The sequence below is a fragment of the Pieris brassicae genome, chromosome 8 (genome assembly GCF_905147105.1).
Source record: "Pieris brassicae chromosome 8, ilPieBrab1.1, whole genome shotgun sequence".
Classification (NCBI taxonomy): Eukaryota; Metazoa; Arthropoda; class Insecta; order Lepidoptera; family Pieridae; genus Pieris; species Pieris brassicae.
In genome coordinates, this window is record NC_059672.1 from 10228556 (window position 1) to 10254241 (window position 25686).

At 36.1% G+C, this 25686-nt stretch overlaps 1 protein-coding gene across 1 annotated transcript in view; it reads right to left on the reverse strand.

The window, feature by feature from the left end:
- Window positions 1-3816: 3816 nt before the first annotated feature.
- The window catches only part of LOC123713314 (diuretic hormone receptor), a 29958-nt gene continuing 8088 nt past the window's right edge, over window positions 3817-25686 (reverse strand). The window contains exons 7-12 of the mRNA XM_045666917.1: window positions 23699-23778; window positions 13120-13245; window positions 12586-12774; window positions 9581-9747; window positions 8070-8208; window positions 3817-7470 (exon numbers count right to left, since the gene is read on the reverse strand). Of these exons, the coding sequence (XP_045522873.1) occupies window positions 7423-7470; window positions 8070-8208; window positions 9581-9747; window positions 12586-12774; window positions 13120-13245; window positions 23699-23778 (749 nt within the window). The 3' untranslated portion in view covers window positions 3817-7422. The remainder of the gene's footprint in view (window positions 7471-8069; window positions 8209-9580; window positions 9748-12585; window positions 12775-13119; window positions 13246-23698; window positions 23779-25686) is intronic.

Genomic DNA, 25686 nt, shown 5'->3' on the forward strand with positions numbered 1-25686 from the left:
GAATGTCCATGGGCAGCTATCATATCATCATAGCATATCACTTAACATCAGATGCCCTGACCATTTGCCCCAAAGAAGAATCCGAAAAAATGAGGAAAAATATTGAGGATTTCTTTTTATAGGGGCTCTATTGGTTATCTCTCACTTTAGCTCAGCCTCTGTCCTTGTAGCTAAGACTTGTATTATTAAGTTTTTAAATAAATGTCAGTCATTAAATTTCATTTGTTATGTTTACTGAATGTGTTTTGTTTTTTCTTTATATATGCTTAAGGTTTTATATGCGTCCGTACCTCTCAAATAATATTACCAGCCAGCAAAACCTTAAAAAATTAAAAGTAAAAAGCACGTCCTGTCAATTTACGGGAGTATAATAAAATATTGAAACATGAGAGCGTCGTAATGGGTTCATTACTTTTAATAACATTGTAGGACTTCGAAGATATGAGGGTGCTCAATGGTAATGATATTTTCATTATATTTCACTTAAGTGTTTGACGCTTGGAGTATTGCCTTTTTATATTCACAATATAGAGATTTTTTATTGCATTTATCAATTACACCTTTGACTTTAAATATTAAACTAACTATGACTTTAATTAATTATGTGTTTCATATTAAATGAGAGACATTTCTCCAATTGTTTTACAATTTGTTTGTGTTCTCCAATGATGTAGATGGTCTGCTTTTGATACCTTCGAAACCTTCTTCACAGCCACAAAGAATTTGTTTTTATTAAAGACTGTAAGTTAACAGTGCATTCCTCACAATATGGAATTTTTATTATTTTGACAAATACCACTTCAATACCAGTTAATCCACCCGAATCGCCCCGACGTCCGACGTTCCACAACTGAACGTTTTTTTAAATGCAGTTTCTGCCGCGCAATACTATGTGGAACCAGCTGCTGTTGCTGCTCTGAAGTATTTGCGAACCGAATCGACTTAGGGTAAATGCCGGCGACGCACTTGCGAGCCCTCTGGCAATGTATGTACTTAAAATCAGGTGAGGGTTTGCTCCCTTTTAAATAATAACAAAATCTTTTCATTACACTAATCAAAACAATAGATAGGATATGTTCCATCAGACATAGTTATTTTTTATTATTATTATATTTTATGTATGTATTATACACACTATAATGGTGTAAGCATAGCACAAGCATAATGATTAAGGTGGTCTGGCGAAATTAAATTGTAAAAATATGATAATTAAAAAATTACGTATTGGGTACACGTAACACCTATCATGTTTGTCGTTTCTGTATATTCTTTTGGGATCCTCTGATGTCATAGAAAATCAGTTCACGTAGTAAATATCTGGTTTTATAGGTTGTTTAAAAAATATTTTTTTATTTAATTAATTTATTATAGCGTAAAACAAAATACATTGTCCTGCCCAAGAGCTGTGAACAAAGGTCTATGCAAATCTAAGAAATCGAGAATCCATTATAATGGAATTCAAAAGGCAAGAGCTCCAGTTATTTACTTCACTCATAAATTAATCTAAGACTTAATACATAAATTTTCATGATATCTCTTAAAATTTCCTTATCTGCAGTGATATACGCTATAATAAGTGCAGTGTTGTGGCTTCTCCGCGCGACTCTATGCTATACACCAATGGATTTTCTTCCTATGTGCGCATTTAATATCCGCTCGGAGAAGGAAAGCATCGTATGTAAACAGGCTTGTCCTAGACTCAATGACTGGGTGTGACAGGCACGAAGGCTGATCACCTACTCGCATATTAGATTGATAAATTATCATGAAACAGATACAGAAATCTTAGGCCTAGACGTTAAAAGAATGTACATATTTAGTCCATCGAGGTTATTATTTGGAGAAATGGGTTTTGAATCAAGATCTAATCGGTCTATGGGAAAAAGTTGGTACTCACTGCTATACAGATTGAGCATTTTAATTAACGAGCTAGGTCTGAACTTGCATTAAATTTTTCTTTAATTTATATAATTTTTAAATCGATTTTTATTTCTCATCGTGTTTGTTTTCTCTTTGTTGTTGTGTTTGCTTATAAGTGTTTGTTACATTAACTTGTTTCTTTATCTTTATACCAATGTATCAGTGTGCCAAGCGTCGGCAAGCTTTAAAGTAATTACAAATTTTACAATAATTTTGCATATTACATAAAGGCTCTACACACAGTTCGATAACAGATTTTACAGATCATTAATGAAAGATAAAAATCGGTATGGCTAACGTTATGCGCGAAATACAAATAAAAATCACTAACCCCATATAATGGGTTTGGAATTTACTGCTTTTTCGTATTCGGTAATAACTGGTTCATATTCGATAAAATATAGTTCCAGAATATAGATATTAAATATTTTTATCGTTTATCCACTTAGCTATATAATAAATAGAGATTCTAAGCAATATACGTTAATTTATTCATGCAAGTTATGGTTAACTGAACCTGTATATATCGGCTGTTAGTTTAGTAACGTATAGTTGAATTAATTACTGCAATATGTGGTAATTGTCAGCCACAAATTGCTGACATTATGTCGTCTTTAGTGTAATTACACTTGCATAACCTCTGCGACGAGATGGGAATGTTAATTTTCCATTTTGTACACGTTTTGAATTCCTATCAATAATGTGATCAAAAATTATTATATTTTTTAAATATATTATTGTTGACCTAGTGGCTTAACCCTCCACTCTTAACCGAGGTCTTGCGTTGGAATGACAGCTTTGCACCAGTGGATTTATCGTTATATGTAGCAATTCAGACATCGTGAGGAACCATGTTGACAACCAAAACCTTATTAGCAACTTGTCTATAAAAATAAAACGATCAAAGAAGCAGACGAAATATGAGGCATGAGGGCATAATCAACAGGGTTGTAGCGCCACTAAAACAGGTAAAAACCTTGTTCCAACCCTAAAGTCATTTATCATAACAGCCTTTCTTTTCTATATGACTAATTACTTGTTTGTACCGAAAATATTGTGAGGAACCGGTAAGTCGGAGCAAAAAATCGTCTTCACCAATTTCTTTGTAAAAATATTAAATGCTAAGTCCCTGAAAGTTATTAGCGAGATTGTTTCATCGTTACGTACTAATGACTGTATTTTACTGTGCTCGCTGTGTTGCCTGGTTCACTGTTTTCAGACAAATAAATAGTATAAATAGTGAAGGAGTAATTAAACAAATAGAAAAGCTTGTATTTTAAATATTTATTAAACATACAAACATTTATATATTCATATTGTATGAAATGTTATAAATATCGCGATTACAGAGATGAAGTGAACTTTAATGATTCAAAGCATAGAAAATATAAATAAACAATATGTTAGGAACTCAGAGTACATAATTTTTGCTTTTAAGTAATGTTTTTAAACTTACAATATTAGTATGTTCTAGATATAAATGAACGAAAGTGTAATTTATATTCGCTGATGTCTTATTTAATAATTTGAATATTTCAAACCTATATATAAATTATAATTACGTACTGAATTTTTGTATTACACACCAGACATCCATTCTTAAAAGTTATTATAACTAAAGACTTATAAAAAAACTCTAATATAACGCAAACAAAATATACATCACGTTTTAGGATTTTATTCTTTAGGACACATCTTAATTATAAGTGATAGACACACACGACAAATATGGAAATACAACGGTCTTAGAGTATTTACAAGACAACAATTAGAATTCATAATTAAATAACCATTTGTTTTACAGAATATCTCTAATAATTATTAGCAAATAGCGTTTTGTTTCCCATTTTTTTCTTATTTGTTAGATATTGGCAATACATTAGTTAATATAATTTTTACAATATTTTATATCTAAATTTGCAATCAAAAAATAATTTAGCCAGAGTCGTAAATCATTTGTTGTTTTTATAATGTGTTACGAAATGAAAATTGGCGATTCTCTAAAGCTTGCCAAATTACCTTCCGAGATATTTTAGTTTATGTTCTACATATCTGGAAAATAGGAAGTTTGCAATATATAATCCCGCGGACGCTGCGCTTCAGTCTATATATCTATTTTTTTTTAACTAATGTTAAACTTACTAATAAAACATACATAACATATAGACAGGAATAATAAAATTAGCAAACACGGAGTCAAACAATATTATTTTTTATACCTTTTATTACACTTCTTTTTACTACAATATCATTATGGCAAATCATTTATTTTATATAATAGGGGGGCAAACGAGCCTGCGGAACGCCCAAAAAGGGCAGTCAGCGCAGCCTATAGACACCTAGTTTTAGTGGGGGTGTTGCCGGCCTTTGAGACTGGAGTATCATGATTTGGAGAAATCGAGAAATCATGTTCACTCTGTGGTAATACAGGAAAAGGTAAAAAAGGGATTCTAATAAAATTAAAGTCCAAGTAGTGGCTCCGTTCGTTTCGCTGTGATTGGTTCAGCAACATCTCCTGATACGCGACCCTATACGTCAGGTTATCAATCACAATTAAACGCATGAATTATTCTTTTACTCACATCAGCTTCTACTTTATTCATAAAATACCCATATTTTGAGTACCAAACACTTATATAACAAACACTGTTACCCATTAATACAGATCTTACATAAGCTATACACAGCATATAAAATATTTTTTATATAGACTATATTTTATGATACATTCACAGTTATGTAAGAGGTATTTTGTTTAAATTAGTTTCGTACGATAATTTCAATTTATATTAAATTTAAATTGTTGAAATTTATACTAAAAAATTACCGCGAAAGAAGCCAATTATATAATCTCTCAAAGTAATAAAAATGTATAAGTTGCACTGGATTCAGATGTATTTTTTTTATGATCATTTGTCAATTTGATCAAATAGCCCGAATAGCCAAGTGATCCGGACACAAGCCGTCGACTTTTTGGGTTTAGCCCCAAGGCAAGCTGGTTTCCTCACGATGTTTTCCTTCACCGATTGAATGTTAAACACGCACATAGAAAGAAAGTCCATTTGTACACAGCCGGGGTTCGAACCTACGACCTCAGATGAGAGCTCGCAAGCCTCGCTAAAGCAACCAGTCCGACACTGCTGAAAGTAATGAGAACGCCGTGCTATCTTTCAAATGTGTAGGAATAATTTCTATTTACAAATTCGCAGAATCATTAGTTGCTTGTCATAGCAACACATATTTATAGATTTTAAATGTTATAGTATATTTTGTTTTACTCCTTGAAATCTTTCCATTTTCGCTTCGGAGAAACTAGGATAAATCCTAATATGAATTAACTCAAATAAATTATTATTATATTTCTTGCTTTCACGTATTGTTTTTGGAAATTACAAAATTGTTATAGACTATGAGTTATATAACGCTCGAAAATATATCATATTAAGTAAATTATAACATTCATGTTTTAACTATATACAATGAATGTTAGTTCTATGTAATTAACATAGAAAATAGCGAGTTTTACATAGACATATAGAATATATTTATGATATTCAATTCATTTGTACATCGTGTATGTATCGAAACCTCAAGCTGTACACTGAACCACTATCTTTTAACCTGGAAGATCTTAGTTAGATTCCCGGTGAAAAATTGTTCTGGTAAGCAAACACGTTGATAACTATTTCCCTTAATCCATCAACGAGACGCAGAAATATGAGAAGTTCCATTAAAAGGTAACGGGACACCAAAACCACCATAAAGATATTTACATATATTTATACATATTCCAAAAAAAAACATTTATAAAGTATTGCATTGGGTACTCAGAGTTATCAATTATCAATAATTTCATAATTTAAACCAACAGTAATAACGGAATTTTTAGTATTTACATTTCACGTGCAAGTAGATGCTTCAAAACGGCATCTTTGATTCTATTTGAGGTGAATTTGTAACCTTTAACTCATAAACAACGTCTCTGAGTAGGAATTAATCATAAAATATAAATTTATATTAAATGCTACTTCGTCAATACAAAGAGTCGCCTTGTGAGTTGTGTGCTGTGATATTGCGGACTACTTCGATTGTGAGGAAGTTGAATGGATCTGGTTAGGGCTGCTTAAGTTCTCATGTTATTTTCACACATATATAGCCTTTCATACACACACACATAAGTATCTTATTGTCCTTCTTGTAACATGTGTAATCTTGTTCCTCAATACATCAATTAAATACAGCGCTATATGTTAGGGCTACTAAACTCTGTAGCATATGTGACATTCAAATGTGTATATAATCTATATGTAAATATAAATAGTAAAACGATAGTTTAGTTGAATTGATCTCGCCCTTGTCATGAATTAGTTGCCACAACTATCGCTGATTTATTTAGTACGAGGGACGATGCTTTGGTATACCACAGGATGGTATTTCGTGATTATGTAATCGTTGAATAACAAAGAGCTTAGAGCTACCTTCACTGATACAGAGAAATGTACCTTATAAGGTTTGATTCCACCAGTGTGCGGAACTGTGCGGTATATCAATGTTTGTTTTGGTAGACTCACTCAAGCACACAATAACAAATTGTACGCGAATATTTTAGCTAACTTCGCGCACAACTGTGCACTTGTGTACGGACACGGTTCAAGTAATGGACACGTGTCGACGCGCACACACTCCTTGTTCCCGAACTCAATCTTGCTTCCGCTACCAGAGCGAACATTTAATTGTGCGCGCACTATGCCAAGTAAATTTGAAAGAATAACTTTGACCATATTAGGAACTGTCGGCAGAAAATCTTCTCAGTGGACAGGTTTGTAAATACTGTGCGCTCACAAAAGTTCCACACGGCATTGCCGGTGGAGACAGAAGCCAAACGCAATACGCGCTTAGTTCATGTTCTGATATAGTTTTGCACATAATGTTTGTAAACAAATGTGCTGCAAGCCATTTTGGTGGAATCGTACCTTTGGATATAAAAAGAACAAACAAGAACCCAATCATTTAATCCTATGTTATAGAATATTAACAATACGTTGTATGGATACTCTTGCGTATTATGCAACTACCCTTACCGCCGGTTTAATCGGCCCAACGTATGCCAGTTCGATGCAGTTGTTTTAATGTCTGTGGCACTGTTGTTATGGAATCGCGCGGAACAAACACTCATTATTGAGATTGGAATCACGTTAAGAAGTTACAGTTTAAGGACCCTTAACCGATGAAAGTTAAATACTTAACAACTGTAGTCTAGATGTAATCATCTAATTATTTTAAATTAAATTAATTACGTTATTAAATTACCTACTGATTCTCAAGTGGTAACACATATAGACCATTAAAACATTTCGATCTGAGATCATTATCGACGGGAATAGACACTTCCACAGATGATATATCTAGAGTTCCTTTGAGGGACGGTATTTGTTTGTGATCTAAGGCGGGAGGAGCGTCCTCTTCGGGCAAAGTGCGCAAACGCCTCTCCCGCCCCCCTCCTCACACGGGGGATTGCTCGCCGCTCGCGCTACCACTTGTGATGTAATCCTGCAAGATTTAAAAAAAAATGGTTTTAATAGTGTTAATAAAACAAGAAATAAAATGACGTTACCGACATATCAAGATTGTGATCATAAATAAAATTATCTATTAGTAGGTTAGCTTAGAGTATATTAAATCATAAAAATAAAGGTCACATGCAGTCCATTGCAATGACTCATGTAAGGGATTCCATCCCACCCATCCAGACTTCCCGCTATCGACAGCATACTGTTAGCGCTCCCCCGCTCGCGGCTTTGATTTACAGATCGCTTACGCATCGTGGCGTAAAAATACCTGCACAACCATAGATTGTAGACGCACTGCAATAGCAAGAGAGCCCTATCAACATTCTGAACTCATTATTGAACTGAACACAAACACGTATGACTTTTTTTGTGTAGCAAGTCCTCAGGCTGCAGGCATGAAATGATGTTCAATATCCTCTAAGAAGCGTAATTTTTGGCCTCTTGCAAACACCGAGCAAACCGCCGAAGCATTTTTGCTCTATAACATGCGAGGTAACGAAATTTACTCTCTCTAATAGTATACCATTGAGATAAGTGACTTACGATTTTAGTTACAAACTAATGTTAAGTTACACTTACGGCATGTAAGTGCTTAGTGTCGTAGTGAGGAGCCAGCGATGTCCTAGGTACCAATAACGTTGTGGTAGTCGTCTCAGACGCAGCTGATTCCCGTTTTGAAGGCTGGCTATATAATCTGTCCCATATTTTACTTGTTAGACTATATAAAAAAAGTTTTATTAATCTCTGACCTCGTACAACATATTATAAACATATAATGTACGTATCTACATTGAATTCATCTTCTGCAAATAAATAGAAAGGTAAAATTTGTCAAACAATTCCCATTCAATAGAAATGTCTAGTTTCGTATGTGTAGCGTTCGTTTGGACATTTAAAATTAAAATAGGTGATATGAAGCATCATGCATAAAGCGAAAAATAAAAGATAAAAAAGCGTTTACATCAAATTTATTATAATAACAAATTAACAAAATATAATCTAAATCCACGATGGCGCCTCTTCATAAATGCATATCCAATGGCCACGTTCAAACGGTGAGCCTAGTGAAGAGAAATTGATGATCAAACATGAATTTTGGGTGGATATCCTTAAGCTATGGTAAACATGCATAACTTCTACAGTTTATGGTTATAGAATCCTTATTTCTACTACAATTTAAAATACCAACATGTATATATATTTGTTAAAGGCTTCGATCGGATACAATTTATTACTGGTCAAATGGTGATCGGATATTGACTTTGAGCTGATACTTACTGAGTGTACAGGTTTACGCGATTTTTAAATGATTATACGTTAAGGTAAATAATCGTATCAAGATGCGAATTTGAAATTATGTTCTATACACTAAACTAAAACTGGTCTGGGCCACATATTTTTGTATTTGTTTCATGATCATTTGCCAATATTCAAGTAGGCATCAGCTTCCTGTGCCTGACTTTTTGGGTCTAGGATAAGCCGGTTTTCTCACGATTTTTTTCCTTCACCGTTCGAACGAATTTTAATTGCGTATATATACAGAAAGTTCATTCGTGGATCGAACCTACGACCTCAGGGATGAGAGTCACTATGCCAACACTGTCCTATACTGACAGACTATAGACAAATATTCAATATAGGTATACTCAACACAATGTTTTCTTTAAATGTGTAAAAGCTATGTTAATAAAAGACAATACTATGTAGAAAGTATTATGTTTGTCCTATGTGCATGGCTGTCGTTAGTACATGGGAGTAATCGTATTCAAAATACTAAATAATAATCTTAGGATTACATACAAAATTCCCAAATCTGCCCAAATCTGCCAAAATCCGAACACCATTTGACTTACTTGTCCCTGAAAAGTATTACCCCACAATAAATTATACATGTAATGGGGAATTATTGCGTGGATAGAGGTGTAATAATTGGGGTTAATAGTTGACATTCATTATTCAAAAGCTCGACTAATGTATGCATGCAATGTTACCAAGGGATTCCTCTTAAACTTTTTGTTATACAAAATGTGCTCCTTCTACTTAATAAAGTAGGGGGCGACATAATAAACAAGACTATCAGAAATACTTACCGAATGCTCTCCGTCCTTGACCTTGGAGACCAATCCTTAGAGTAGGACGCCCCCCTTCTCCTTCCCCCGCCAATCGTTCGTCCAGTTTTCCACCTCTCCACATGGTACCGAATCGCATGCCGGACTTCCGTGTTCATAAAGCAGTAGAACAACGCAACTGTAAACCCCTGGAGAGAATAAGGAAAAGAAAACTTAACAGCCTTTAAGATAACTTGAATGAGGACGCTGCCTGCTCCTTAAACTTATCTTAAAAATAATAGGGATTTTGTCTATGGTTTAGTAAAACATTAAGTTGCAATTACATTATTCAGTTACGAATGGAAAAATTGCATAAATGAAAATTACAGATTACGCCTTATCTATTTGTATATATAAAAATGAATTGCTGTTCGTTTCCCTAAAACTCGAAAATGGCTGGACCAATTATTATCTCGAAATATTTGTGAAAGCTCAGAGAAGGTTTAAACGATGGAAAACATAAATAATAAGTAAAGGAAAATACTAGAAACAAGAATTGAATTTTCCAATAAAAACTGTTCATAGCTGGGAACTATTTAATGTCGTTTGTTTGGTAGAAAGAAGAAATTGTCACGTTATAGCCTTGCCTTCAGAAAATATTGTTTACCGGGTCATCTAGAAATAATTAAATGGACGATTTAGTACTTTTACTTTTAACACACACACATTCTTCTATTGCCATCGAATTGAGTTCACACTGTGATGAAAAAAGACGATCACTTATTTCTCTTAAGAACATTGACGTCCAAGTTCCATTTTCTCGATGTCGTGCTCAACTTGCGATTCAATTAGTTCACTCTTCAATTACTTTTTCTAAGTAAGAAAATCCCCGACATTTTCAGTGCAGTTGCACGACAACACAATTGTTCTTTAAAGAGATTTGTAAAGGTAGAGGAAATGAATTTAATTAGCAAAATTAAAAATTCTGTAAAGCCATCCTGGGAGTATTATTGTTTACGAATCGTAAAGATTCCATAAACAACTGCTGCACTGTCACTGCTGTATTGGTTAACTGTTATCTATGGTCCGTTTTATATTAACTGTAAATTGAGAGGTAAGTTTTTATAAACGGTATTATTAGAATATGTAAATTGGTATGATTTAGGAGGGAAAATATATTGTTACCATTTTATTAATCTACATAGTAATCATAAAAATAATTAAAAATTCATAAAAAGAAAATCTTAATGGTTTGGTCCCCGTGGAAGCGCCGTAACGCTGGTAGCATTTCCTCGCTGTATTGCGATACTTATACGTTGACCGGTACTATCTACCAGGTACCAACTTAAATCTTTAATAAGCGCCTCTGCACTTGAACCCCACGGCCCAAGAGTCTCTATTCGAAACGGATACTCTGTTTTTATCCGGCAATATACAGTATACATACATTGCGATGACACAATCTAACTAAAAAAAAACTAAAACTAAATAGAAACTTAAGCTGATTAAGAGCATGTAAATATAATAATACAATAAACAAAGTTACGGTAAGACTTGTATATCAATATTTCATCAATGTTAGTAATTAAGTTGTAAGAGCGAGATAGCCTATTCACTGGAACATTAAAAATAGCAGATATGCGAGCCGTAGGTAAGTATAGAAGACTTTTAGTTCTAGTAACATTGGGATTACAAAAAAATTAAAATAGAAAAAGTATCTCCATCCGTGGGTCTAAAATAATTATTAACCATCGAAGACATTCAATCACTGGCACTTGATTAACCATAGATAAAGAAATATTCGAATTCTAAATTCAATTTGTGTCAAGTGTCAGTAGATTTTCTTTCGTAAGAAGTTGTAATTGAATACCCATAGTTATAAACAATAATTTCATAATAGTCGTACAATGATTAAGATCTCTGTCTAATTTGATCAATCCGTCAAAAGCAGACGCCTATTTAATGTTGAATAAGCATTTTCAACGTCACGAACAGATTTTAGCGGTTTCCATTTATATAATACAAATTAATGTTTGCTTAGAAATAATTGTTTTCAATATTATCGTGTATTATTTGCTAAAGTATCCTTTTGAATAAAATACTCTGTCAAATTGTGTATACGCTGTGAATATTAGTTAAAAAAGTATAGTAAATAAGTTGTCTATTATTTTTATACATGTTTATTTGTTGGAATCTTTAGAATTGTTGGATCCTTTATTTGAGTCATATATTCAATTTCAAGTGAGTCTATCTCAATTATAATGAAAAATACAATGGCTTCGTAAACAACTAAAAAGCCAAGCAAAAAAGATTACTTTCTTATAATTATGAATTCTAAGCCTTTTGAAAAGAACACTCAAGTACTCAGCCCACTGATGTGTTTTCTTTTAAAGTCTTTGTTTGTGTTACAAATAATTCACAAAACCTTACTTACCTTTGATTGCTTTCATGCCAGGAAAGCCTCATAGCGTAACTTGACAAAACTAACATAATATTTCCCTACCCTCATGGCTTAGATTGGTTTGTAAAAAATATATATTTATCATGATACGTATTGCACGTTGCGATCAGACAGTTTTAATTTCGTAATTTTAGTCTTCTGGGCTTTAATGTCCTTTTAAATATGTAAATATTGCGAATTTGACAGTAGTTCATTAAATAATTGCACAGCGTTATAGTTTATGGATTTCTGAAATTAATTTGTACACGGCTGCGAAAAGACATGCGAATACGTATAGTAGTGGTGTTTATTTTTATGTAGTAGGAGGCAAACGGTCAGGAGGCTCACCTGATGTTAAGTGAAACCGCCGCCCATGGGCACTTACATTACCAGAAGGCTCGCAAGCGCACTGCCGGCCTTATAATAATTGGTACGCTGTTTTCTTGGAGGACACTAAGTCGAATTAGTTCGGAAATACTTTGACGTCGAGAGGATACGGGTGGAATTGGAATTTCGTATTCTGCCTCGACATCCGATGATGAAATATAAAATGAATTCTTGAAAAATTAATCGATTTTGTCTTTTTACAACACAGTATATTGCTCACCTGTGTGGAGAGCATTAGCGCCCTACTATAGTCGAAGGCATAGGCGAACCATGAGTCATCACTTGGTCCACAGAGTACAAGCAGATTGGTGATGCCCAGAAGTGGAATCAGCACTAAAAGCGCTTTCGTCGCTTTTCTGTACTGCTCAGTTTCGAGAGTATTCGCTGAACGCAGCTTCGTGATTAGTACCTGAGGAAAATATTTCATAAATTAATGATGCTACAATCTTAGATCAGATTTATACCTACATATAACTTAAGTAAATGGGCGAGAAGACGGTAATTGTGTTATTTGTGAATAGTTTCATTTGCATAGCTTTATACGTATAAATTGCTCAATGGATAAAAAAAAGAAAGAGAGATCATTTTAAGTTTACTCAACGTCAGTATTTACAATATTTTAATTAACAATATTTTGCTTACAACAGTACACTTTTTTTTTGGAATTCATAAAATTTATCTGTGGATTGGTCCAATTAATTCAAATCATAATGTTTTGGGTAAAACTTTTCGGTCGGTGTAGGCAAATACTCACCCACATAATTCTTATTAAGAAAAATAAGTTGAGCGCAAGACCAATTAACGCTGGTGCCTTGTGAATCCAGTCTACTTGATGTTCATGAATCCATGTGCACATTTTGGCATCTCCAGCTAGTGTTAGCTGTAACAATGAAAAGCTTTAAAATCATTGGGAAATTTTATTCTTAAGATATTTTTTAAGCGGCTCAAATATGAGAGTTTTTCTTCCAAATTTGTTGGTCCTAATTTTGTTCCCTTTGGACCAGAGACTCTTCGGCCGTGGGGTATACAGGCGCTAATTAAAGATTGTATTGATTGGGAATGAATGTCACTGTTGGCCTGATGGACCTAGACAGATCAGATCGGACTGTTTTAGAAGATGGAATAGACCTAAATGGCTGAACTCGGCGGTAGCGAGTTTCACGGTATGACGTCATGGCGGTGATTTGTAAGAATGTAGATGTCGCTACATCATCGACGCTACGACATCATAGCGACTAACTCAATAGAAAAACAAATAAAACAATGGGCCTTATTATAAACTTATAAAAACAAATTAAGGAAACACCTCAGCCTTTAAAAAGAGATTGTTGATAATGCAACCTTAACTTAGCCTAATAAGATCTTAGAAAAACAACTAATTAACTAGAAATAAATTGTCGTAATAAATGAAAATACTAGATACTAACTACTGCAAATCTTACATCCAAAAACAGTTGTGTTCTAGCAAAAACTACTGATTACGATACCATTAGACCCTAGTATATTTGTTTTTGGTAATTGTTGTGTACAAACTGTAAAACATACTGTATGTTCAGACTTAACGCCTGCGGAAATATTACGCCAAAACACCATCGCGGGAAAATTGCCGTCACCCACATCCGGCGCTTGAAGATTCTTCATACAAATCTGTCTACTCATGTCACTTGACCTACGATGATTGTACAATTCACATCCTTTTTTGAATTATGTTAATTTATTAAGTATCTGGGCATTTAATTTACATAATCTATTCGCTAAAGATAGAACACTGCATTAAATGTGTAATGTAAACCGGGAAACTGAACAAGAAATCTGAGCTACAAGGTCAAATTTCCGCCGACTTATTTTTACAATCCTACAAAACATTGATATGTGTGGTTTCAATACAAGTTGAAAACTGAAAAATGATTTTTCCCAATTAAAACGTTTCACTTTTAAATCCCCATCGTAACGAGATTAAACCTTCCCTTAGAAGTGCACAACGATTGTGTTTTTCGTTATGTCATATTTTTATTTTTCCTTTTTTATTACAAATATATGCTAATAGCCTGTTGGTATCAACATGTTTATGTTTTAAATGAATTTCTCTAATGATTTATTTAATAGAGCTAGAAAAAAGAGATGTAATACTAGGCCAAGATCTATACTATAGATCTACGCTATAATATTATAAAGAAGAAAACATTTGTGTTTTTTTGTATGCTTGTAACGTTTTCTCAAAAAAACTACTGGACCTATTTCAAAAATTCTTTCACCATTAGAAAGCTACATATTAACTGACTGACATAGGTGTTATTACATTATATTACAAAAATAGGAATCCCTAACAATAATGTCAAAAAAAAATCCATAAAAAACCTGACATCGCGTGGGCTGTGGAAACTATTGATGATAGTACAAAAAAATGTTGTACAGTATTATAGAACGTATGAATATCTACAAAAATAATGTTTTACCCATGGGCAATTGTATGTTGGCCTATCCCGAGTAGGAACTCCAAAACATGAATTTATTTTGTTGCCACAAAATAAAACTACGTCAAATGTTGTTTTTAGGGAAGTTTTACAAATTCTCTCTTCGTAAAAATCTCTAGACTGATGAAATAAATTCTTCTATTACCTTCTTGAAAACAAGAATTTTTCAATACCTGTAGAGTATTTTAAAAAATACTAATGTCGGTCATTCTACGTAAATGATGATACGAATTTAAAAATGTATATATTCGTTGTGAAGTGAAAACTGTATGTTGATTAGATTATGAATGTGTGTCTCTAATACTAGAATGGAAGTAATTAAAAACTAAGAAAATTAAGTTAAATAAAACTTTTATAATAACAAAAATCTTGCCTATCTTATGTAATTTAATACATTTTTTCCTTACTCACAGTGGTTGCCTGGAAGAGATCGCTCGAAAGCGATAAGGCCGCCAGTTGCCCTCCTTTTGATTTAATTATGTAATTTTTTTAATATATTGCAATGTAACGAAGAGTTAATAAATAAAAATATATCTATTGTCCGACTTAGTAGACTTTCCACTACCACGATCGGTACCAACGCGAGTGTAAACGTTCTTTATATTGTTACGAGCTAGGGGATCGGATAGAAAATGCCGTAGATTTCTTCAAGGGTTTATTTCTTGGTAATCAACGAGGAATTTATGAACACAAATTAATCGCAGAGATGCACTAATTACACACACAAAACAATCACTAATTACTTCACTTATGCACACTTTATCACTTGTAATCACTTTATTCGCACTTTATCGCTTCGGTGTTCCTCTCTTGTTATCGCATTCAAAACTAAGGGTGACTAGTCGCGTTTCGGCTCGCTTATATATCCCTGGGAATAATTCTAAACAATATTCGAGAACTCTCTAGGCGGGCTTGCTACTGAGTAGCGATTGCACAATTCTAGAACGTCCGCACTCTTTGTCTCTTTCGCACGTTGCTCCATCCTTGTCGTACGGCGTTCTAGAGTGCTCAGTCTAGTTTCGAGAAAGTTCTGATCTTCTCTCTCTCTCTCGTATCATTTCGTCCTTGTCTCACACCTAGAAAGTTTGGTCTAGAATATTCCTTCATCAAAGGGAAGGACTAATCTAGGCCTGAAAACGCCTGAGAACGGGTCTCCTGAAAAATGTGCCACTCTACTACACATGTTCAGAAACCGACTGAAAAAAGGTTTCAGCTTCCTGAAAACTAGGGTAACATTATGGAAATTACAATTTTCTAATATGTGATTGACCCTCACCTGAAACGGTCAGAAATCATATTACTGCCTGCTGAAAAGTTCTCTAACTAGTGGAAAAATCTAGAAACATTGCAGTCGACCCGTCTTCGTAACACTACCCCCTCCTTAGACATGCTCGTCCCGAGCATCATTACATCCTTTATAGGAGCCAATCGATTTATGTGAACGACTTATCGATTGGCTTAACGAACGAGCTACTGTAACTGCCTCTTGATTGGGAATAGGGAATACTTCGGGCCACTTCGTAAAATAATCCATAACAACCATGATGTACTTATTTCCTTTTTCTGTTAACGGAAATGGTCCAGCTATGTGTTGACTAGCAGTTGTGCTATGCTCTCCCATGCTCCGACATTGTATTTCTTCATACTCGCTCTAGTTCTCGACTGTGGGCCTTTAAAAGCTGCACAAGCTTTACATTTTCGAATCCAGTCTTCTACATCTTCGCGGCAATGTATCCAATAAAATCTCTCTTTAATTTTCAAACGAGTCATTCTTACAACTAAGTGTCCGCCTGATGAGCCGTCATGAAACATTTCCAATATGTTGCGAATCTCGGATCTTGGCACAACTAACTGTAGATGAGATGCATCTCCAGCGTTTTCCCATTTACGACATAACACCCTATTATGGAGAACTAAGCTATCCCATTGAGCCCAGTAACTCTTGATCGTGGTGCTAGTAGATGCAACATCATTCCATCGCGGCTTTATAGCTGAAGATTTTATCCAGTCCAGAATTGGTTTAATGTCAGAGTCTTGTTGTTGCTCTTCCTGAATTAATTTACCACACCAATCTGGACTAATGGTATCCGTTCTTAGTATCCTCACATGGGCAACCTCTCTACCTTCGTGTCTTGTACAATGTTTACATGTGAGGAAGACTCCTCACATGGCCTACGAGACAATGCATCTGCGTTCCCGTGCGCTCTACCCTTGCGATGTTCAGTAGCAAAGTCATACTCTTGCAATTGTTCGATCCATTGAGCCACTTGTCCTTCTGGGTTCTTGAACTGAAGTAGCCATTTTAATGCAGCATGATCTGTTCTAAGACGGAACTTGCGACCTAGTAAGTATTTACTGAAATGCTGCAGCGTCTTCACAACAGCCAGTAGTTCCCTCCGAGTGACACAGTAGTTTCGTTCTGGTTTCGATAACGACTTTCTGAAGTAGGCTATTACTTCCTCGCGCTCACCTTTTACCTGTGATAGTACACCTCCGATGCCAATTCCACTGGCATCTGTATCTACCACATATTCGCCATCATGTTCCGGGTAGCCTAGTATCTCTCACATAGTCGGTTCTTGAGCTCATTAAATGCAACTTCACACTCTCCATCCCATGTGAATTTCCTCTTCTCTTCGGTGAGTCTGTGAAGAGGTTTTGCATATCCGCGAAATTTTGGCCTGGTACTGGTACTGGCCATTCCTTCACCGCAAGTATCTTCTCGGGATCTGTTCGAACTCCGTCCTGCGATATAATGTGACTCAAGTAGCTCACTTCTCTTTTAAAAAATAAACATTTCTTTGGACTTAATTTCAGGTTGGCTTTATGGAGTCTGGTGAGCACCCGTTGCAGATTCCGTATGTGATCTTCAAAATTTCTCCCAAGGATGACTACATCATCAGGGTACACTAAGCAGGCTTGTCCTATCAGTCCTGACAGTACTTTCTCCATTAGTCTTTCAGGCGCATTGCAAAGCCCAAACGGCATAACTTCAGTTATGCCACTTTTCAAGTCTAAAGTTGTAAACCATTTTGCCCCACTTAAGGTATCCAAGGTGTCATCTATTCTAGGTAAGGGGTAACTGTCCTTCTTTGTGATATCGTTAAGACGACGGTAGTCGACGCAGAACCTTAAACTGTTAGCCTTTTTCTTGACTAAAACTACTGGAGAGCACCAAGGGCTGGAAGATGATTCGATGACATTATGGTTTGACATTTCCGCAATCATCTTATTTATATTTTTTTCATATGCGACAGGTACTCGTCGCGGTCGCAAACGTACCGGTCTTTCGGTTCCGGTCCGGTCTCAATTCGATGTTTAACTACACCTGTCCTTCCTAGATCTCCATCGTGTGTAGCAAACATGTCTGAAAATGACTTCAATAGTTCCTTTGCTTTCAACATTTCTCCTTTCGACAAGGTTTCCTTACAGCCCTCTAATACTTCTTGAACTATATCTCGTTGTTTACTGACTGTACTATTTTCAGTGATGGATCTATAGACATCATACCCCCCCCTTCAATGTATTATGTACCTTTTAGGGAAACTAACTCATCTCTACACTTGAACGTGCCGTTCTCCAAGTCAATCTTACAGTTGTAATGCTTCATGAAGTCTAAACCGATAATACAATCATCCACGATGTCAGCAATAACCACCTTATGTCTGTATGATCTTCTCCCAATCTTGAAGGTAGCGATACCTTCCCCTCGTACGGTTATGTGCTGACCAGTAGCTGTAAGGAGCTATACATTTCCACCAGAAAGGCTTTTGTAAAATGACTTCAGAAGTTGGTATCTAATTACTGTCCGGGAAGCTCCAGTATCAAGGGTTAACTCACACCTACATCCGTTTACTTCTCCGTCGATAACAATGGTATTGCCATCCTGAGTTTGAGTGATCATAACTTTTGGGGCCTTCCTTACAGAACCGGCCAGCACCCGCCCCATGGTCCTGGCTTCTACTCGTTTCCCTGCTGCTGTTCAGCGACAGTCACACCCGCTGTTTCGGGTTCCCCACGTCTAGTCTTTATTTCGCCTCTGAGATCTCTTTTAGGGCATGAAAACCTCATATACCCTATTTCCCCACAGAGGTAACAGGTGGGTCCACGTTGGGAACTTGGTTTTTCCATGACAGCCCTAATGCAAGTAGGTCGATGATCCTTGCAAAATGCTTCCACTTCCGACGCATGGGCAAGAGCATCCTTAAGGTCCTTATGGTGACCGAGGTTCACAGCCATTCGAATTTCACGGTCTCGAATACCGTCGACAAAAGCTTGAACCAACATCTGGTGAGGATGCGTAGGCCTTCCTTACCAGCTTCTCTATTTCAAGTCCCCATTTTTGCAAACTTTCATTTGTCTGCTGTATTCTATCCTTCAATTGAGCCTTGTAAACGTGGTCTAAATGTGCGTGTCCATACCGTGATTCCAGGGCATCTAGCAGTTGCTTCAACGTCACCTTACCTTACCTAAAGAGTGGGCTTCGTCTCGCAGTCCCAGAATAAGGGCGGTAACAGCTTGATCGTCAGTCCACCCGTTTGACTCTGCTACAGTCTCAAACTGCAGCTTGTACGCGCCCCAAGAAGATGTACCATCAAAGGGAAGCACTTTCAGATTTCCAGGTGGTGTTACAGTCGTGACAACACCAGTGGTCTTCAGGCATTGGATTTCATTTTCTATTCCAAGGATACGTTTATCCTGCTTGGATAGCTTACAATCCATATCAGATTCCAAATTCTCGATCTTTTTATCTACCTGTATTTTCAGGTCACAAAGTTTTTCTCCGATACGTCGTGCCTGCTCCTCTATCATGCGACGTGTCTGAGCCTGTTCTTCCATCATTTGTCGTGCCTGTTCTTCTTGACGGCGTGCCTGTTCTTCTTGCCGGCGTGTCTGTTCTTCAATCATTTGGCGTGCCTGTTATTCTTGACGGCGTGCCTGTTCTTCCATCATTTGTCTTGTCTGTTCTTCTTGACGGCGTGCCTGATCTTCCTGCCGGCGTGTCTGTTCTTCAATCATTTGTCTTGTCTGTTCTTCTTGACGGCGTGCCTGGTCTTCCTGCCAGCGTGTCTGTTCTTCAATCATTTGGCGTGCCTGTGCCTGTTCTTCCATCATTTGACGCAGAGCAAGAAGGATGTTGGCCTCGTTGCTTTCACCCATCCCACGGTTCGCATCAAAACTTTGTCGTCGGGCGGCGTCACGTGCTGATTGCGCCCTTGTCTGCACTCCCTCCGCAGCTGGAGACTCTGCCACCGACTCCTCTTGATTCTCCCTTGGAGTAATTGGCATTTTTCTATCCCACTTCTGACACCAAAATGTTACTAGCTAGGGGATCGGATAGAAAATGCCGTAGATTTCGTCAAGGGTTTATTTCTTGGTAATCAACGAGGAATTTATGAACACAAATTAATCGCAGAGATGCGCTAATTACACACACAAAACAATCACTAATTACTTCACTTATGCACACTTTATCACTTGTAATCACTTTATTCGCACTTTATCGCTTCGGTGTTCCTCTCTTGTTATCGCATTCAAAACTAAAGGTGACTAGTCGCGATTCGGCTCGCTTATATATCCCTGGGAATAATTCTAAACAATATTCGAGAACTCTCTAGGCGGGCTTGCTACTGAGTAGCGATTGCACAATTCGCACGTCGCTCCATCCTTGTCGTATGGCGTTCTAGAGTGCTCAGTCTAGTTTCGAGAAAGTTCTGATCTTCTCTCTCTCTCTCTTGTATCATTTCGTCCTTGTCTCACACCTAAAAAGTTTGGTCTAGAATATTCCTTCATCAAAGGGAAAGACTAATCTAGGCCTGAAAACGCCTGAGAACGGGGCTCCTGAAAAATGTGCCACTCTACTACACATGTTCAGAAACCTACTGAAAAAAGGTTTCAGCTTCCTGAAAACTAGGGTAACATTATGGAAATTACAATTTTCTAATATGTGATTGACCCTCTCCTGAAACGGTCAGAAATCATATTACTGCCTGCTGAAAAGTTCTCTAACTAGTGGAAAAATCTAGAAACATCGCAGTCGACCCGTCTTCGTAACAATATACTAGTAGTATAATAATAAAGCCCGTTTATTTCCAGTCTTTACAAATGTTAAATATATTTTTCTCTTGTTACTCGATATCTTAACTTCCTTCTTTACGATTGAGCAGAACCCTTTTACGAGTAATATCTCTGTCCAATTTCTTTCTCAATTCGCTTCCGGCTACCACTTCTTAGGGCGCCTTTTTCTCCTCCGTCCCCTTATACATGTATCTTTAAAGTCTACCTTTTATATGTTGCATCTTGCTATATTCCCCACCCATTACCACTTCTGTTTTAATAATAATAAATCATTTATTTGTAAGAAAGTGGTACATATAGATCGATCAATTATAAAAATCTACACTTAAAGTCTAAAAAATCCATCTTGCCCTTCAAAGCATTACACGACAGTGATCTATATATAACTTCTAGGATGGTGATTAAATAGTTCTATAGCCATGGTGTAACAATTTTTTGTATACATCGTGGTGGAGCATGGAGGGAGCCACAGCCGTGTTGGAACCCTCGGTATATAAAAGCGAGTTTCTTTGAATGGTTTGGACAATTTTGGATGTTTTTTTACAGTCATAACTGCTTCAAGAATCTATAAACTTGGTACTGTCACAATATCGAGTTCGTAAAAAAATAATAGCCCTAATACATTTTTTCTGAGTAATAAAAACTTTATTCATATCTACCTAATTTCAATATAGTGCCGAGCAGTCTAGCCCCAATTGACACAGCGACTTCTAACCTAAACAGAAATAATCTCAAAACAATAATAGGGACAATTACGGGCCAGTGTCTCCTTAATAAACATCTTTTTATCCTAGGCGTGACCAACAGCCCCATATGCAGAGGCTGTTTCAGCGCCGAGGAACCTGTCACCCATGTAGTCCTGGAATGCGAGGCTGTGGCTAAACAACTAGGAGGAGAGGGTAGCTCCGTGAAGTCTGCGAAGTGCTCAAGAGGCTTCTGTGCAGTTGGAAGGAATTAGGCTGCCTTAATTAGCCGGGACTTTAGGCACAACGGATCTATTGAGAGTCTAAGCACGGAATCTGAGTTCAAAAACCATCAAGCATTAACTATTAGCACAGAAATAATCACAAATCTGTGATAACCAATAATCGTTGCGTGTGAATCCACTTTTCAAAGTAAAAACAAATCAATTAAGGCATGTATATTAGATAAAATGTGTTGTTGAGTCTCACAGCTTCACCCCTTTAATCTTCTTTAATCAGGCACAGAAGGCTAATCGCCAACTTGGCTATAAAAGTTAAAAATTATTCCGAAACAGGTACAGAAATCTTAGGCCAAGACAAGAATGTATCGACACTGGATTATTCTTATTAGGGAGAGAAATAAATCAGCCAAATTGATAATTCTAATGCATTGTTTTTAATTATTTAAAAACTGTTAGTATTCATGATTAAGTGGTTAATTTTGAAGTACCGGGTCTTAGGCTTAAAAAGTAAAGCCTTATATATCGTAGCAGTAAAAGCAATCTTTAAAATATGTTTTAACGAATCAATCTATGGACCAAGAAAGTTACGGTGGTCCTGGCAAAATAAGTATAAATATATGCGTAAAGACGTCCGAATTTAAGCAAAGTTGAATAAACTTTTGAAAGGTCCTGAAATTAGATTATATTTAAGATGTGAACAGAATAAAATTTAACAATCACAGGGCACATTTAGAGAACTTTAGTAATTTTTTGCCGTAGAAAATCTCAATTTGGTTACAATTTTACATAATTTTATATAACAATGAAAATAGGCGTTGTGACAAGATTTTTAAAACGAAAAATATAATCAAAAATTGTTTTTCTGAATTCTGTTGATTCTGCTTTAAAAACCTCATTAATTAATAAATCAGTGGCGCTACAACCTTTTTAGGTATGGGCCTCAGATTTCTGTATCTGTTTAATTTGTCAATCTAATAGGCAAGTAGGTCATCAGCCTCCTGTGACTGTGTGGGTCTAAGGCAAGCTGGTCACAATGTTTTCCTTCACTGTTCAAGCGAATGTTAAATGCGGACGTATAAAGAAAGTCCATTGGTGCACGAATCGAACCTACGACTAGGGATCGAAACCACGACCTAAGGGATGAGAGTTACATGCTGAAGCCACTAGACCAACAAATTTCTGATTTAACATTATTATTTCATGAAACCTCCAAAACGCTTTTTTTGGTAAAATAGCGGTGTGTAACAAATTTTGGAGAAAACCGGTGCCCGCAATATACGATTGATTAAATGCTTATTTTCGATTTGAATAAAATATTGAATGCCAAAATATACATTACGTAAAAATGCTCAGGTAAGAAAAATGTGGCGTTATTATACTATTGTATATCTCATTGTTATTGTGACAAAACTGTAATAGATAGTCATATACTATTGGCATGGATTGACGCGGAATTTGTTGTAGATATATAAAACTTGCGTAGATTACTTTGTTTTATAGTCAATAACTTCCGCAGTCTACTCGATGGTTATTTTTTTTAATACGGGTTATATTATCGACGGTTTCGTACGAAAATATTCTGTAGCATGTTCGAGGGGATAATGTGAGATTCTAAACGTTAAAGAATTTTAATCGATGAAATAGTGTTGGAGTCTATTCAGTGCAAACAAAACATCACATTTTTGCTCTTTATAAGATAGAAAACAGAGAGAGAGAATAAATAAAGAAATACACCACAAAAAAATCACAAGATTTCTTCTTCTTCAGTTAATTATATCATTAAATTTATGCCGTCGCAAATAATATCATCATTGTATTAAGCGTATTAAATAAAACTTTTCGCTAAAAATACTTACCCCATCAGGTCCAGTAGATGGCACCACAGTGACGAAACACCTTGCTATCACCCAAATTGTGATGAATATAGCTGGAGCACCTATCAATTATATAGTATAATAATTAATATAATTATAGTTCATATTTTAGATGCATTGTCTAAAATATATTTCATATTTCTGACTCTAAATGTGCCACGCGTATATTACATTTGATATTAGATTATCAATATCTTCAAAAATAAAAGAGAGACCAGAGAAAGATTAATAAATAGTAGCGGAGATGAGATACAAGTGGTAGAATATGGTAGAGGCCTTCACTCCTTCGGAGGTCATTTATAAAAAGTACTCGAATAAAGGTTATTTATTTATTTGATATTTTCAGTGGCGTAGAAAAAGCGCATTTTCTTTAACATCGAAGCAAATGTATATTTTGTACAATAAGTTATAATTTTGTATACTGCACTTTCGTATATACTAGTAAATCACCGGAATATTTAGGGCCCATAGAGATTATTTATTTATTAAATAACAACACATAATAATTAATTTTTTTAATTTTTTTTAAAATTATGCCTAATGCGGAATGCACCAGAGATGCTGAACGGGTAAGTTCTTGGTCCAATTATAAAAGAATATTTCAATCAAGTGATATGACGTTCTAAAGCTATTTTACTGAGCAGGATCAAGAATCAGCAATGAAAGGCATTATGTGTGATCGATCCTTAGCCACGGAAAGGTTCTTTGAAATTTCCTGTCCTCTTTAAAGTGTTGATATTATCTATGGTAATACTATTAAGTATACGTCTTTTACTTATCTTAAAATTGGTCAAAATATCAACTGATAAATAAATTTCACTTTTCCTACTCACTGCCATAATTTAATTAATGCTTTGAAAAATCAATTCTCGTTTCGGCGGGAATGGAAATGTTGTTGTAAATGAAATTCAGCCACGGACGTTAGCCGCAATGTGGTTTAATCACAGATGAGTATTGTAGAGCCAATTACAGTATCGTTACACTTAGTAGGTAGGTAATAGTGATAAAGCGAAAAAAACGTCCGTTAGAAGTACCACTGCACCAATGCGTTTTAAAATTGAGAAAAAATATAGACTTCAAACATCTGTCAACATTTTTGTGGTCTTGTCCCTTGCAATAGGGACTTCTATCTATCGCTTTTAACTTCTTCTATTTTTTTATAAAACAGGGGTCAGCAGGAGGCTCATCTGATGTTAAGTGATACCGCTGCCAGGTCAGTGGGAAGCTGGTTCCATATACTGGTGATGTACGACAAAAAACTTAAAAAACGCTCAGTTGTGGAACGACGGACGTCGAGGTGATACGGATGGTATGTCTTTGTATTCCACCTTGAGGTCCGATAATGAAATTCAGCTGCAGGTATTAGTCCGAACAACTCCTCTGAGCACTCTATGTGGTAAATGCGGTAGAAGATGCAAAGAGACCCCACATCTCTACGCAACGCCAAGGGATCAAACCACACGGAAAGTGGTGGTTGTCGACGATTCGAATCGCTTTTCGTTAAATACGGTCAAGTTTTTTTAATTTTTTTTATGTAATAGCAGGCAAACGGGCAAGAGGCTCACCTGATGTGAAGCGATACCGCCGCCCATGGACATTCACATTGCCAGAAGGCTCGCAAGTGCGTTGCCGGCCTTTCAAGAATTGGTACGCTCTTTTCTTGAAGGACCCTAAGTCGAATTGGTTCGGAAATACTTCAGTGGGCAGCTGGTTCCACATAGTGGTGGTGCGCGGCAAAAACTGCCTTAGAAAACGCTCAGTTGTGGAACGACGGACGTCGAGGTGATACGGATGGTATTTTGTATTTTGCTTTTACGTCCGATAATGAAACTCAGCTGCGGGTATTAGACCGAACAACTCTTCTAAACACTCCCTATGGTAAATGCGGTAGAAGATACAGAGAGACCCAACATCTCTACGCAACGCCAAGGCATCAAGCCGCACGTAAAGTGATTGGTCGTCGACGATTC